Source organism: Parasteatoda tepidariorum, chromosome 8 (assembly GCF_043381705.1).
Source record: "Parasteatoda tepidariorum isolate YZ-2023 chromosome 8, CAS_Ptep_4.0, whole genome shotgun sequence".
NCBI lineage: Eukaryota > Metazoa > Arthropoda > Arachnida > Araneae > Theridiidae > Parasteatoda > Parasteatoda tepidariorum.
Genome location: NC_092211.1, coordinates 579,679 through 594,674, shown reverse-complemented (window position 1 = coordinate 594,674; position 14,996 = coordinate 579,679). Strand labels below are relative to the sequence as shown.

Below are 14,996 nucleotides of genomic sequence, written 5' to 3'. Positions count from 1 at the left end.
TAATTAAGCTTTTTAGAACTTCAAAATTCCGTTATTGAAACTTGTTTTGTTGTCCTAACTGGTGAAACTCAGTTAATCAGGAATTTTCAGTTTTGATTTAGTTGGTTTTTATAGTGAAAAACGTTCTATTCTTTAAACAGGAGAAACGATTCAAATTGCATCTTCTCCAAATACATATTTAAAAAGTCTTTACTTTGAAATATCGCTAAACTTCAACTTAAGAGCCGTCCATATATTGTGCAAGTACTTTAAGGAGATTATCTTATATTTGATGACAAGGAAGAAGAAGGATCATTAGCAATCTTAGCTTAAGGCACTAGAATTCCCACAATTTTTGAAATTTTATTATAAAGCTAAAAAAAAAAGAAGAATTATGTAAAAACAGTTCTGGAAATTAAATAACCATCGTTTCGTAAAGAAAAATTATAAAACTATTCCTTCAAAACGTTTCGAGTTTAATGAAAATTTATCACCGGTAAATAACTTTAAATTTGAAAGGTTTTCCAGTTTCACTTACCTTGATATTATAATCAACGATAATAATATTATGCTGGAAGAAACTGACTCGAGAACTCAAAAAAAGAAATAAAAGCCACTACTCATATAAATATTTATTCTAGATCAAATTCATTACCACGGAAATTAAATATAAAATTTATTAAAGAGTTATAAGATCTTTAGTAACTTATGGTTGTGAAATCTTGGTTTTTAAGAAATGAGATGAAAAGGCTTATTAATATCGCAAGGAAATATATTAAAAAAATGTTTCGGACTGATTCAAATAAACAACTCTCAGTGGTAAATTAAAAACAAAATTAAATGTGACCATTTCCTCAATTTTGAGAACAAATTCTACAACTATCAAATAAGAACACTGAAACCGGACATAAATAATAAGAGATGATGATAATAATAACTTTATTAGATCTTCTATATTCTGCATTTAGATCCAACAGAAGAACTGCTCTGAGATCCTTTTTTCGTTCTGGAGTTCAATTTAAACGTCTCTTAAAAGCAAATATTGCTTCAGACATTTGGGAATGTCCAACTTTTCGACTCCCTTGGGCAATTGAAAGCACTCCTGCAACTGGCGTCTAATGATGCACTTGGACAGATGTTGCAATGATCTTGGACATTTCCCCTCACTGTCAGGATCTCTCACCAATTTGCAGTACCAGTCCCAGGCTTTCATTGCTTTCCGAAAGGTCTGTGGTTTCGCCCAGTTGAAGCTTCTGGTGAACTCCTCGATGGTGATGTAGGGGTCCGGAATGGAGCTCCACAGAATTCGAAAAACAAGTTCGTAATGGAAAGGGGGAAGTATTTTTCCATACCTGTAGTGAAGGTAGAGACAGAAGAGTTGGTATGATCTCAACTTGAATGAAACATCGACTTCCTCCTCATCAAGAAATGCGCTATGTATTTCATCTCTCATTTCTTCATCAATGCTAAAACAACAAATAATATAATGAATACTAATTTAAAACAATGCTAGGTTGCTTCAGACTCTTTCACCCTTTCTTTAAAGAAATATTTTATGGAACACGTATGCATTTTATAAAAACTTTGATTTTTACATATTTCGGTACTATTCCGCTTTGGCCGACCAAAAAAAATAACCTGTTACCACTTTATCTATTCTTCAACATTAGGCACTTATAGTCTCAGCACCAGTTGTACTTTATTATCAGAATTAATTATACATGAGCCATGGTGGCTCAGGGGATAGAGCTCTCGTCTTCCAATGAGTTGACCGGTGTTCAAACACCAAAGATGGCTGATCGATACGAATTTTGTTTCTGGCTCACACCGATCACAGTGCTGACGTAAAATAGCTTCAGTTGTAGACGTATGGGCTGGAATTCCCTCACTATCAGACTAATTGTGGGAGGTATTCGCGGTTTTCTTCTTTATGTTACGCAAATACGGGTCAGTTTATCAAAAAGACTTAACTGAAGGTTAGTCGGTTCAAACTCAAAATTGGATCAGCTGTTCAACGGAGGGAGTAAAATAAGCGTAAGCAATCAGAATTCTTACATATATTTTAAGTGAATAATTTCAACTGTCGTAGAAAAAACTATTTTATGATAAGAAACAACAATTATTGTAAAGTAATATTCGGCATTGGTGATTGGCAGCGAACAAGTGTCATAACTCTTAGTATAATAAAGTAAATTGCTATCAACAAAACAAATAAATAATTGGATTTGTATAAAGGAGGGTTCCTGTGGGCGTGAGAAGAAGAATTATATAAGCTTAAGAAAAGTTAACTCAGTTTAAGTTTACATAACCCCAACCTTTTTATTAGAGACAGTGGTAGAAAATATAGTTTTTCCAATACAAGGAAAATAGCAGTCCTATAATTCTGTCAGAAATTTCGATTTTTAATTAATGTTTCTTTCTTTTTTTTTTTTTTTAGCTTTTTTCGCTTTTTGAAAGAAGTCGTACTTTTATTTTAAACTTTTATTTACAAATATTATGCAACCGATTGCCTTTAAAGTTTTAATAATTCTTCGAAAAATAAAAATTATTACATGTAATTATTTATAATTTTTTATTAGTACTTATTATTACTACTTTTTGGGGATTATAATGTATGCAATTATATGCGTCACTTTTAATTACACCATTCGAAGAAAAAAACTGTAAAATTTGAAAGAAATTAATCAAATAGCTCTTGAGAAATGAAAATTAGAAATACAAAAAAGTGTAAATACACAAATGGGCGACCTTCGTGCTAAAATACAAACTAAGGTAGACAACGTTAAAGAGCAAAAAATTACATAAACAAAAATATTTTTGTACAAAAAAGTGTAGTTGAAAAAGTGTAGTTATATTCATGAATCTCAAGCTTACGACCAATATTTCGAGGGAAAAGAACCTTAGTTTGTCAGAAAAAAGGTAAGTTTATTTGGTGAAAGTGCATTTTTTTTGTTTAAATTTCTTAATAATTTATATATATATATATATATATATATATATATANATACCCAGGAAAGAGGTGGGCTCAACTTTTAGGTTCATTGTATGGTATATATATATATATATATATATATATATATATATATAAACCCTTTAGATTTAACATTTTAGTATTTTAAAGAGTAATCCATGGAACTAATCAGTGAATCAAAAGTTATCAAGAATTAAAATACACTAAATTGCAATAAAAATAACTTACTAATTCATAACGCTAAAGGAAACTTACTCAAACAGTACGGCTGATGCCCTAAATAAATATAATCCACACACGTGACTGTAATATTCGTTCATTCCACCAAATTCAGTAATCAGTATGTAATTTTCGGGATTGCGTATCAAAGAAATGTGAGATAGATCAGCATTCATGTGCGGCTTATTTTTGAATAACTGTAGAAAGTCCAATTTCATTCCATTCGCAAGTTCAAGAAGCTCTTTTAGTTTATCTGGGTAGTCCAAAAATACAGCTTCGTTATAAATATTATAAAGAAAATATTCATCTAAAGGTTTATCATTCGGTGTTCTTTTCAAATAAGCAATTTTCATGAACTCAGATTCTTCTGGTGTGAAACATTCCATATTTTACTACTTCCTATTCGGAATAGACGTCTTACGAAGACAGAAGGACATGAACTTTAAATAAATTTTTAAGTGAGTATATGAGAAATAACGTGTGAGGACTAGATTTAACTCGATTCACGTCACGCCTTTATCGTACACCTGGATTTTATCTATTGTAACAATAAGTATAGGCTATAGAATGGTTTGTCTACGAATGGCTATGTGTGGTCTCATTCTGCTTGACGATTCTGACAATAGCGAGACAATTCATGGTGGCCCTATTAACCCTATAATTCCTACAGTTTCATAGAATGTGCGGCCTTTTCAGAATGGTGATTTTTAACTTGATTTCGCCGAAAGTTAAGAGACAGGAAGGGGGGAAACTTCACCCCTTTAACTTTATTCAAAATAATTAAGGAGCAAACGAATTTGCATGTTTTCCAAGAAGGGAAGTTAAGAACTTTTGGTGACTAATAAACTAATCTTACTGTTTATTATATTTTTATTTTTTCCCTTCTTTTTAGTGTTATTGAAAACTTTAAAACTGTCATAAATTCTAATATTTTGATTTACCTTTAATAATGAAAAAAATGCTTCCACTGCTCTAGTTCTGAAACGTTGTATTAGTAAATATTTTCTTGACTTGCAGATATTATTGTTTTATTAATTTTTTTGTTCTGAATTATATTCATTTTTTCAATCCGTCATTGCATTATTACTTCTCTTTTTGTGTTGGTGGCTTAACATGAATTAATGAAACAATGGACCTTTATTGATATAATGTTTTAGATCGGAAACTACAAAATTAAGAGTCTATATTAAAAAAAAATGTTTTAAAAGTGAAAATTTACCTTTGTAGCAGAATATAAACCCTAATGGGAAGGAAATAGTTCTTGTGATTGATTGTTGAATAATTTTTTTCTCAATATGTATTTGTTTTAAGGGGGAAACCCTAGGTAAAGTACTTACTAGGGAGCCTTACAGTATTCCCTGGTTGATTATTTATATATATATACACACAACTACTGGAACAGTTATCTTCTATAATAATAGAAAGTTCAAGAAATAATAATATAAATATTAGTTTTTAATTATTTAATAAGAAGAATATCATAAATATATCTTTCAAAGAAGTCATATAGAATATTGTATTCCTTCTGTGCTGTTACATAAAAATTTAGAAATAAAAGTCTTTAACTATTTATTTATCATTGAAAAAAAAAGATAAACGATTGAATAAATTATTAATTATAATTAAATTAGTAAAATGAGTGCTGTCTCAACTCTCATAAAAATTATCTACATCAATATCGATTAAGCTTAAAAAAATTATTAAAAATATTATCTAAAAAAACATTACCTGCATTTTAATTCAATAAATTAAGATTAGCTTCAAAGAATTAGTAAGGCACAAATTCTTTCATGCTAATCGCGCTTTTTTCACCCCACACATGCCAAATACTAAAAAGCTTTATTTTAAACAAAACTGTTAAAGAATTAAATTTAATCGCTTCACAAGATATATAAATTATGAAATCGTTTTATAAATTATGATATATAAATTATGAAAATATGTTTTCTCCAGACAGGCACATTTTTTTATCCTCTTATTGTTAATTTTTCATTTTGCTTATATCACAATATCTCTAGAACTATTTAAGAGAATCAGAGAATATTAACACGCACCTAAAAAGTAAATAATTTGTTTAAAAGTAATTTTTAATAATTATTAAACTTAATTATAATTAAGCCATTTTTGGCTTGTAAGGAAAACGAATTTCAACACAGCGTTTTGCATTGCAGGATGATTTATTCCTTATTCAAACTCCTTTCTAAAATTTCCAGAAAAATACTAAATAGCGGATAACATTTGAAAGTTTTACTGGTTGAAGTTGTGAGGAAAATGTTATTAATTAAGCAGCTACGCTGTTTAAAAATATTGTTATAAAACACTAATTAACTTACTAAGTTTTTTAACACTTTTTAAAAAAAATTTTGTTAAAAATTTCCCCCAATGTTTTATTATTATTTATAAAGCATTTCATAATATTCATTAATTATTCAATATTAATTCTTATTTTTAGGGGGCAATATTTTTGTGATCTGCCTAATTTCATTTCGCCAGCTTATTTAATTTGTTTTTAGAAAAATATCTATTTGATGTTTTCCGGATGGACCTTTTTTTATGTCGACGATGTTTTTCGTTCTATGAATCTCACCCGAAGAATAATAACATAGCAAAAAGACAAGACAGTTCAAAGCAAATTATTAGAGTTGTGGTGGCTTTGGGGATAGAGCGCTCGCCTCCCAATAACGTGAACCGGGTTCGAATACCTAATAATTGATCCGATAGTTTTCTTGCTTTTTGGATTGGGTTCAAAATTACAAGGCTAAGAAGTTGAAAATTAGCACTCGTAAAACCAAAATTGGGTCGGTTTTTAAACAACAGTTATTAAAAGCAAAATATTAAACTTCTTCTTTACTATGCGGAAATAAGAAATAAAAGTAGTATGTACTGAATTTAATAATTAATAAGTCGTAACTATTGAGTTCGACTGAGCAGTGCTCCAAAAAAAAAAAAAATTAACCACCCTGAATAACTTTTGATCTAATGATCGGATCTTCATCTTCTTAAACTTCATTGTTTGAGAGGGTGATCTCAAATAGGCTAATTGATTAGTGCAGACGATATTTTAAGTCGAAATCAGACATAAAATCTTAATTTCACTGAATATTTTCCCTACGGATTCGCATTTCTGACCCTCAAAATATAAAGGGTAGCCGGAATCTGGTAAATATGATCCATTAAGTTTGGTTAGGAGAACCTTTCAAAGCTTGAAAACCCTACTGTTAATTTATTTTTTTGCTTATTTCGCTATATCTCGAGAACTTCTTCGGCGAATTTAAAAATTTTTCGCATGCAATTGTAAAATTTGTTTACCTAAAGCAAAATCAAAGCAAAAAATAAAATTTAGTGTATACTTACAATTTTTTATTGTAAGGTATATAATTTTTCTGTTGTTCAAAACCTATTGTAAAATAAATTAATAAAATAGCATCTGCGTTAATGATAATTTGGCGATTTTTTGACATCTCCCGAAATAAAATAGTATTTACATTTTTCTCGTATGATGCATGTGTACAGAAAAAAGGCTAGAAAAATAAGGAAAATAAAGCATTGAAATAAAAATATTGATCAACACTATAAAAGCTACGAAGTTATAAGAATTTTATTGCAAAAACTGTTGGCGGTATTGAAATAAAGTCTCAATCATATTATTTTCTTCTCCATTAAGAGTGAGTCCATTTTTAAAATCTCCCAAGGTTAAATATTGTTTTAGACGTTTGGGAATGTCCAACCTTTCGATTCCGTTGGGCAGCTGAAAGCACTCCTTCAAACTGCGCCTAATGGTACACCTGGCGAGATGCTGTAATGATCTTGGCCCATCCTCTTGGCTGTCTGGACCTCTCACCAATACGTAGTACCATTCCCAGGCTTTAGTTGTTTTCATCAGGGTGTCTAAATCCATCCAAGCGAAGCTTTTCTCGAAGTCATCGAAGGTCAGAAAGGGATCCGGAATGGAACTCCATAGAATGAGAAGAATAATTGCGTAATAAAAAGAGGGGTGCTTCTTTCCGTACAAGAAGCCCATGTAGAGACACAGTACTTGGTATGCTCTCAACTGGACCGGGATATTGTCATCTTCTTCTGCCAGTTCATTCAGTTGTTGCCGTACAATTTTCTGACTCAATTCATAATCAAAGCTGAAAAGAAAAAAATGAGTTATAATAACTAAATCAATAACAATAATGTCTAAGAATCAACATCATAAAAAGAGAATCCTTTTAACGCTATGACAGTCATATATGCAGTAAGATTACTTTCTTCTGTGCATTGCAAAATTAGTTTTCCAGTGTTATCAGATACGGGAAAGGTGCTCTGGGTCAAAATATTCTTTCACAATCATCCACCCATAAGAGAGGTTAAAAAAATAGCGATATTTTTTTTAATACCGAAAGATGGATGAAAGGACATTTTGTGTTTATTTGTATTGCATTTGGATTTTCATTGTTGTCATTTTATCTTATAACTATGAGAATAGCATTTTCTGAATCGTCATCTGATTTAATACTGAAAATCAGATGAAATCGCCTGATTTAATACTGAAAATCAGATGAAATCGTCTGATTTAATACAGAAATCAGACGATCGTCTGATTTCAGTAATCATCTTTCAGTATAAAATTTTCTGATTTATTACTGAAAGATGATTTCTGGGACAGGTTTTAACCCAATATTGACTGCGAGAAACAAGCACAGATTCTGTTGAGATGAATACTAATAATTTATGAAGAATCTAATGAGGGAAAAAAAAACCCAGGAACATTAGTAATAAGGTCGGTGGGAAAAAAAGGAAATTGGAAAAGAAAATTTTAAATGGTCCCTTACAAGCTACGTCACGGGTGGTTTAACCAATTTGGCTCTATCCGAAAATGGTTTCAGCATGATAATATACCCAAACCTTATCACCCTGAATAACGTTTGTTCTAATGATCGAATTTTCACGAACTAAGTGACAATCGTAATGGTTCCTAGGGGTGACCTCAACTATGCCTATTAATTAGCTCCAACTATTAATTAAATTATGAAATCAGACACATAAACCTACTTTCTCTGAATAAACATAATTTTTTTTTACATATTTGGAATCCTGACCCTTGAAATAATGAGGGTAGACAAAATTTCGAAAAAATTGGGTCTCAATAAAGTTTTATATAAATGACAAAAATTTAAAAAAATGCCAAATTTCCTCGCCATAAAAAGTGAAACAATTGAAATCAATAGAAACTAAATGAATGACAAGACTGCAAGACATCGAGTGTCTCTATTGCTAAGTAACCAAGAGGAGAATTTTTGGATCAGCTTTTTGGTTAAAGAAGGCAGTTTTCTTTTTAATCCCTTTAAAATAAAATTTGAATCGGTTAATAAATTGTCAATCATTGTCAAAATGGGTGTCGTTTTGGACTTGATGGCGTGGGCACCTTATTTGGACTTTTCACACTTTTCAACTGTGTTCAGGAGTAGTAGTAAATAGTGCGCATGCGTCGTCTTTGCATGTGTTGCTATAGCGACCGCTGTTTGATTTTTTGAAAAAAAAATTTTTTTCACTTTAAACAACTTCTATCAACGTAAAAACCATAATTACAAAAATAGAATTCCACATGTCATAAAAAATCAGGCTAACATAAGCATTAATAAAAAATCGTCAGAGCAAAATCAAATAAAAAAGCAGACGATAATTTTGGAATTTCTTGGAGTTGATTGTTTTCCCCACTAAGTTTTTATTTTGTGACGTTTTAAGAAACGTATATTAAGCTGGAATTAAAAACCGAAGAACAACGATTAGAGGACAAATCAATTGATGCAGTTTCTGTTTCCACTGACTAGATGTTTTTTTTTTTTTCGTTTATGTAAGTCTATTAAGCAAGAAAAAAAAAATATTTGACCAATGGGTAACCAGTGATTGCAGTGATACAACCACAATTTTCTTCCTTTCGCAATTAGTTATGATTTTCCAAGATTTTAGAACCTTAACGTTGAATTGATTATCTGACATTTTTTAAAGCTGTTTTAACGTTATCTGTATGAAAATTTTGTTCTAAAACCAAGTTTATATAAGTTATTATAAATGTATGAAGAGTTGTAGGGATAATTGATTTTAATCCTCAGACTCTTTTAGATAAGGGAAAGAAGAAGAAGAAAAAAATCCTGCAAAAAATTTTGAGGGCCTTATAAAGATAGCGATTCTGATGTACAATCAGAAGGTTTTATAAAATTCACGGTATTTCTTTTCAATGAAATTGGAAAAACTGAGTGGTATTTTAAAAGCAAGGTGTTCAAAAGTTCTAAGTGGTATTTTAAAAGCATTTTGATATAATATATATAGGGGGGGGGGTATGTAGGGAATAAACCAACTCGTAAATTGGGCTAAATTGTTTTTTAAATGATTCACTGAAGGATTCGCTGTTTGAAAAAATGATTTCAAATATTTAGAAAGATTCTTTAACTATGTTGATGTATGTTAACTGTGAAAAATATAAAAAAATGTCAATATTTTGATTCAAACAAAAACATATTGCAGTTTGAATAGCATATTGAGTTTAAATAGCACGGTTACAGAATTTTAAAAAAATGTTAAAATATAATAATTCATAATAATTTTGTTTTCGGCTGCTTACTAGGGCCATGGTTTTTGCTTTATCTAACTACTTTGGTTTAATGAAGCAATTATTAATGATCATTAATATTCTTGTTTCCTTATTACGAAATATTAGACCAATGTATATACACTTATAATTTCTTTAAAACGTGCGTTAAAACTATTCTTATAGGTTATTTAATTAGAAAAAAATCATAATGGTAGAAAAAGAACAATTTTTGAAATGATAATTCCAAAATTAGCACAAGTTTGGAATCCATTTACAATATTTCCTTTTAGTAACTGTTTAACAAAACAAGGGAAATCAAGCGTTTTCCTGATATAGCAATAGTTTTTTTTAATTGTGCTTACGTTGAGAAATAATAATAACAACTTTTTAAAAGAAAAGGGCAACTGTCCTAAAGTTAGTAAGCAGGAATAACTTCGAGCGTCAAAATAAAATTTTATATCCATAGTTTTTTTGTTCATTTAAAAAACAAAACAAGGTATATTTTTTTGGCTGTGCACACATACGCTATCACTTTTCATTATTCAAATAAATAAGAAACATTTTTCGAAAACAATAGTATGCTTAGTAAATAGTCGCATCGACTAATTTTGTGTGATCAACAGAATATTTTTAAATTCGTATCAAGATTTAATTCTCAGCTAGCTGGCAAGAATTCTAAGTTTTCTTTCAATAAAAACTTAATAATAATTTAAAAAGGAATTTTATTTCAAAGAAAAACATAAATTAAAGTACTAAAACAATTGATTAGTATATTAATGGAAAAATAATGTACGTGGTAGCGTAAAGAATAAGATTTTGAGAAATATTAAAAAAATGTAATTAAATAGTTGGAAAATTAATTTTGCGAAACAGGCGCAGACAGGTAATTAACAAATTCATTTTAAGATTAAAACGATATAAAAGATGTTGAGAGATTTTAAGATGCTTGAAAAAGTTGACCACGTATTCGTATTAATGATTTTAAAATATATATTGAAGAAATTGATAAATATATTATTCCAAATCTATGCTTACGTTTGTATATTATTGAAATTGTATCAATTATTGAAAACTAACAAATAAAATTTAAAAAAAGTTGAAGTATAATCTCATTCTATCAAAAACATGCCGTTATAAATTCAACATTCGTTAATGTAATGTTTCTTTTCAACAAATGTTTTATTCAAGTCTTTTTATTAAATTACGAATAAATTTTTAAAAATTAAAAAAGAAACATCGTATTTTATAATTTAAAAAAAGGATTAGCAATCGGTTTTGAAGGAAATATGAATGAAATTTCGCTCTACGAGAGCGTAAGTCTAATTCCTCGTAACTTAACCACTTGAAAAGATTAATCGCCCCCTTTAAATATTTCTTCATTGTCACCAAATTATTTTTTTTTAATAATTAATTTTAATATTTCTCCGCTTCTACCAAATAAAAACTGTTGAAACTTTAGATTTTGCAATAGAAAAATACGTAGATTAATATGTTATAAAAAAATTATACCTCGTAATTCAAAGTGTTTTCATCCACAATTAAATTAAATAATAAAAAATAATTGTTAGAAATATTTTAACATGAAATTTTCTTTGGGTAAGTGGGTTTTATAAGTGAGGGCAATTTGTTTTGAATTGCTCAATAAGTTTTAAAAATGTGACTAAAAATGCAAAAAGTGAAATTAACGTTAAGGTGTCCAAACTTTGGATCGTTCTCCTGACGCAACTACGGGGACCATATTTCACAGATAGCTGTTACCCTCTATATTTTGAAGGTTAAGAATCCAAATATATTAAAAAAAATGTTTTTTTTTTCAGAAAAAAAAACATTTTTGTGTCCGATTTCGTAACTTAATTAATAGTTAGCACTAAATAATTTACATATCTGAGGTCACCTCCAGGAACTATTAAGATTGACACTCAGTACGTGAAAATCCAATCATTAGAACTACAGCTTATCTGTCTTTGTTGCAAGTATCCAATTGCCTAGCGAAGCTGGACAGCATTCCCATTTCAGCTTAATTTTCAAATAAAAGTTTTTATATTATTTTAATCCTGTCTTTGCTTTTACTTACATCAATTGTGATTGATCAGATTTTAAAGATCTGTCTATTCTTTCTCCTTCAGAATCCTAATAAACGTAGTACTTTTATCACACTTTTGCGAGAATTATAAAAATATATAATATGTATCATAAAAAAAAGAAATAAATATTTTTGCTGAATTCTAATTCAGAACAAAGCAAATAAGACATTGAAAATAATTCTTTGAGTTGGGAAGTAAAATGCGACATAATACGCTGTTTTATCACTAGTCAAGGAAGTAGAATAATAAACGTTCAGACTAGTTTGATTTCCTGATGCGATTTGAAGGTGATTTCAATGATCACCTTTTAACTCCACTCAACATTCGCTTGCGATCAAACAGAAATTTTTAGCCTCTTCTTCTTCTGCAGTTATTCGTTAGATTAAGATAATCCATTTTGTTTATTCCTCTCTTAAATATTAATTTCTAACCTTTAATGAGCGAAATTTTTTTTTGACATCAGTTTTGGAATGAATTATAAATTCGGCCACTGCAAAAATTACGAACAGCTTTTACAGAACACTCCAATGTCATTGATAAACGTAACAAATAATAATAGGGAAAGTTCCAATCGAAGCACGTTATAATTTGTAGCAGATCAAAAAGAGATATCAGTACCGTTATTGCAAAAAATTATAATAAGAACATTAGGGCCATTAGTTAAATTACGAAACTACGCTATTTATGAGAATTAAGATTGTGATTGGTGCGAATCCTGACTCTTGTGACAATATGTAATGACGTAAAGGTAAAAGCCAGAAGGGCGGGTAGTAAGGCGAAATAAATAAAAAAAAAGACATTAATTGCACTGTATTCTTTTGTTCACCAAAAAGGGCTATAGACTATTAAAAGTTACAACATAAGTATTTATTTTCATGAAATACATACTGAATAATAGATCATGAAAAAATCTGTTGATTAATTCACAGTGTATCTCTGATGAAACATTCGACTATTCATTTTGTAACTCTCAATATTCCTGATAAAATGCAATCGACGCTCTTTAAAACAACCCCATCTACGCAAGGGAAAACGGATGTCATAGCGCGAGGTTCAATTTTAAGAAAATACTAGAGTAATTTAAACGAAAAGGTGCAACTTTAAAACAGTCTTTCAATTTTTGCCCGTTAGTAAAAAAACTCACCCAAGTGGACAAAAAAAAGAGTGAATAGAATTTTCATGCAATAAAAGTATGAGTAATATAAGTATTCCCTTCCATAAGAAATTTCTATAAGTTGTGTAGGTATCTTTTTAACCTATTGAATGCATAGCGGACTTCATGCTGATTTCCATCTGGGGTTGCAATATACATTCTATATAAGATGACGGGTACGGTTAGTCACAAGCTTATTCCCCCAAAAATGAACAAAAGGCATTGTAAGGAGTGTTACAAAGGAATACCTGCTACTAAATGATGGTCAAGATGACCCACCTAACAAGCTCAAAATGTTACCCCCACAGAGTTACAGAGGATGACTGGTACNGCTATAGGGTTATACTTTTTAAGATTATGTTCTGAATGCAAAGTCATAAACTTCGTCCGATCTAATATTTTAAAATTAGTTGCATTATTTATATTGTAATTAACTAATTGCAATTATTTAAATTATTTCCGTTGTTTATGACTATGATTTAACTATTATATTCACAGCAACAAATTAGTTAACAAAAAATGATTTATCAATCGAAAACAAATTAATAAGAAAAAAGTGCATTAACATTTAATTAATTTTGTATTCTTACTCTTTTAAATTTGTTAAAGTTGAGCAAGACATTTTGTTGATGCCTTCTAATCATAACGACATGAAATGGTTTTTCGCTCCGCAAAAACATATTGAATCAGGAATAATTTGTGATTTACATATTGATTCTGACATAGATTTGAATTAAATCATGAATATAAATTTTCAGTATACGAAAAATTAAATTTAACTTTATGATATTAATTTAATTTTAAAGATAAAGCACAAGGTATAAAAAAAGCTAAAACAAAGGAAGGACGTAAAAGAGATTGATTTCTCAAATTTAATGTTATTCTAAAATGACTTTGAATTTTAACAAGTCTTCTGATTTTTCTGCTTTATTCCAAGGTGAAAAATTAATTCAATTTTCATGATAAAGGAGAAGGGATGAAAAAAATTAAAACAAATGAAGGAATTAATTTTCATTTTAAAATGACTTTTAATTTTAACAAGTCATCTGATTTAGTCTAAGATAAAAATTAAGTTTACATAAAAGGAAAAATATATGTATTTACACAAATTAATATATATGTATATATATCTTCCAACGTGCCATATTTAAATATGTTTCTTATTTAACGAAGTATAATCTAAACACATCGTTAATTCTAAAATAATAACCTAACATTTATTGTATATTAGAGCGTATTGTATATTAGAGTATATTGTATGTTACACATGGTTATTATTATTTTTTTTAACTTAACAATGTAATATTATTTTTCGAATTATAGCTATTCGAAACAAAATTGGATAGCTAGATAGCGAAAAAGACTAATGATTATTTTAAAAAAAATTTTGAAAAACCTAATCATATTGGGAAATTATGTTATATACTTTCAAAATATTTAAAAAATTTCAAGTATGAATTGAATTAAATATATTTAATGACTTCAAATTATTCTAAAAAAATATAGAGAAAACAACTTACAAAAATATCATTAAATAATATCATCTTAGAAATAAATATCATCTTAGTTAAATGTCCATGAAATATAAAACTTTATACATGTGAATGTTGCAGATCTGGACCTAAGAATGTGTTTTATGTTGATAATTTCTGTTTTTAAATTGATCTTTAAAAACATATTTTTCAATATTCAGCACTAAAATATGACGAAATTAATTAAAATAATTGAAATATTTTAAAGCTTAAATTTTGTTCTTACTGGAAGAATTGTTTGATTCACATATCATTTATATTTTTGTTTATGAAATAATTTTTTTGAAAAGAGAATAAGAAGAAAAATTATTAAATTGGATTTAATTTTCTTCAGAAAAGATTAAATTTTTGAAATTAATAATACTGTATAAATTTTAAATTAATATACTAAAAAAAAAAAAAAAAAAAAAAAAAAAAAAAAAAAAAAAAAAAAAAAAAAAAAAAAAAAAAAAAAAAAAAAAAAAAAAAAAAAAAAAAAAAA

At 28.6% G+C, this 14,996-nt stretch overlaps 2 protein-coding genes across 2 annotated transcripts in view; both read right to left on the bottom strand.

The window, feature by feature from the left end:
- Positions 1-901: 901 nt before the first annotated feature.
- On the bottom strand, positions 902-3,808 carry LOC122272675 (uncharacterized). Its single transcript, XM_043056600.2, has 2 exons — positions 3,206-3,808; positions 902-1,445 (listed from the first exon to the last, which is right to left on the bottom strand). Exons 1-2 carry the CDS (start codon positions 3,553-3,555, stop codon positions 998-1,000), a joined length of 798 nt encoding a protein of 265 aa, XP_042912534.1. The 5' UTR covers positions 3,556-3,808; the 3' UTR covers positions 902-997.
- A 2,941-nt stretch (positions 3,809-6,749) lies between these two features.
- The window catches only part of LOC107449845 (uncharacterized), a 19,281-nt gene continuing 11,034 nt past the window's right edge, over positions 6,750-14,996 (bottom strand). The window contains exon 2 of the mRNA XM_043056599.2: positions 6,750-7,302. Coding sequence (XP_042912533.1) covers positions 6,768-7,302 — 535 coding nt within the window. The 3' untranslated portion in view covers positions 6,750-6,767. The remainder of the gene's footprint in view (positions 7,303-14,996) is intronic.

Bases quoted from the DNA above. Each gene is read 5' to 3' on its own strand.
- LOC122272675 (XM_043056600.2), bottom strand. From the start codon at position 3,555: ATGGAATGTTTCACACCAGAAGAATCTGAGTTCATGAAAATTGCTTAT. The intron at 1,446-3,205 runs GTAAGTTTCCTT...TTGTTGTTTTAG, and splicing joins GCATCAGCCGTACTGTTTGA to CATTGATGAAGAAATGAGAG.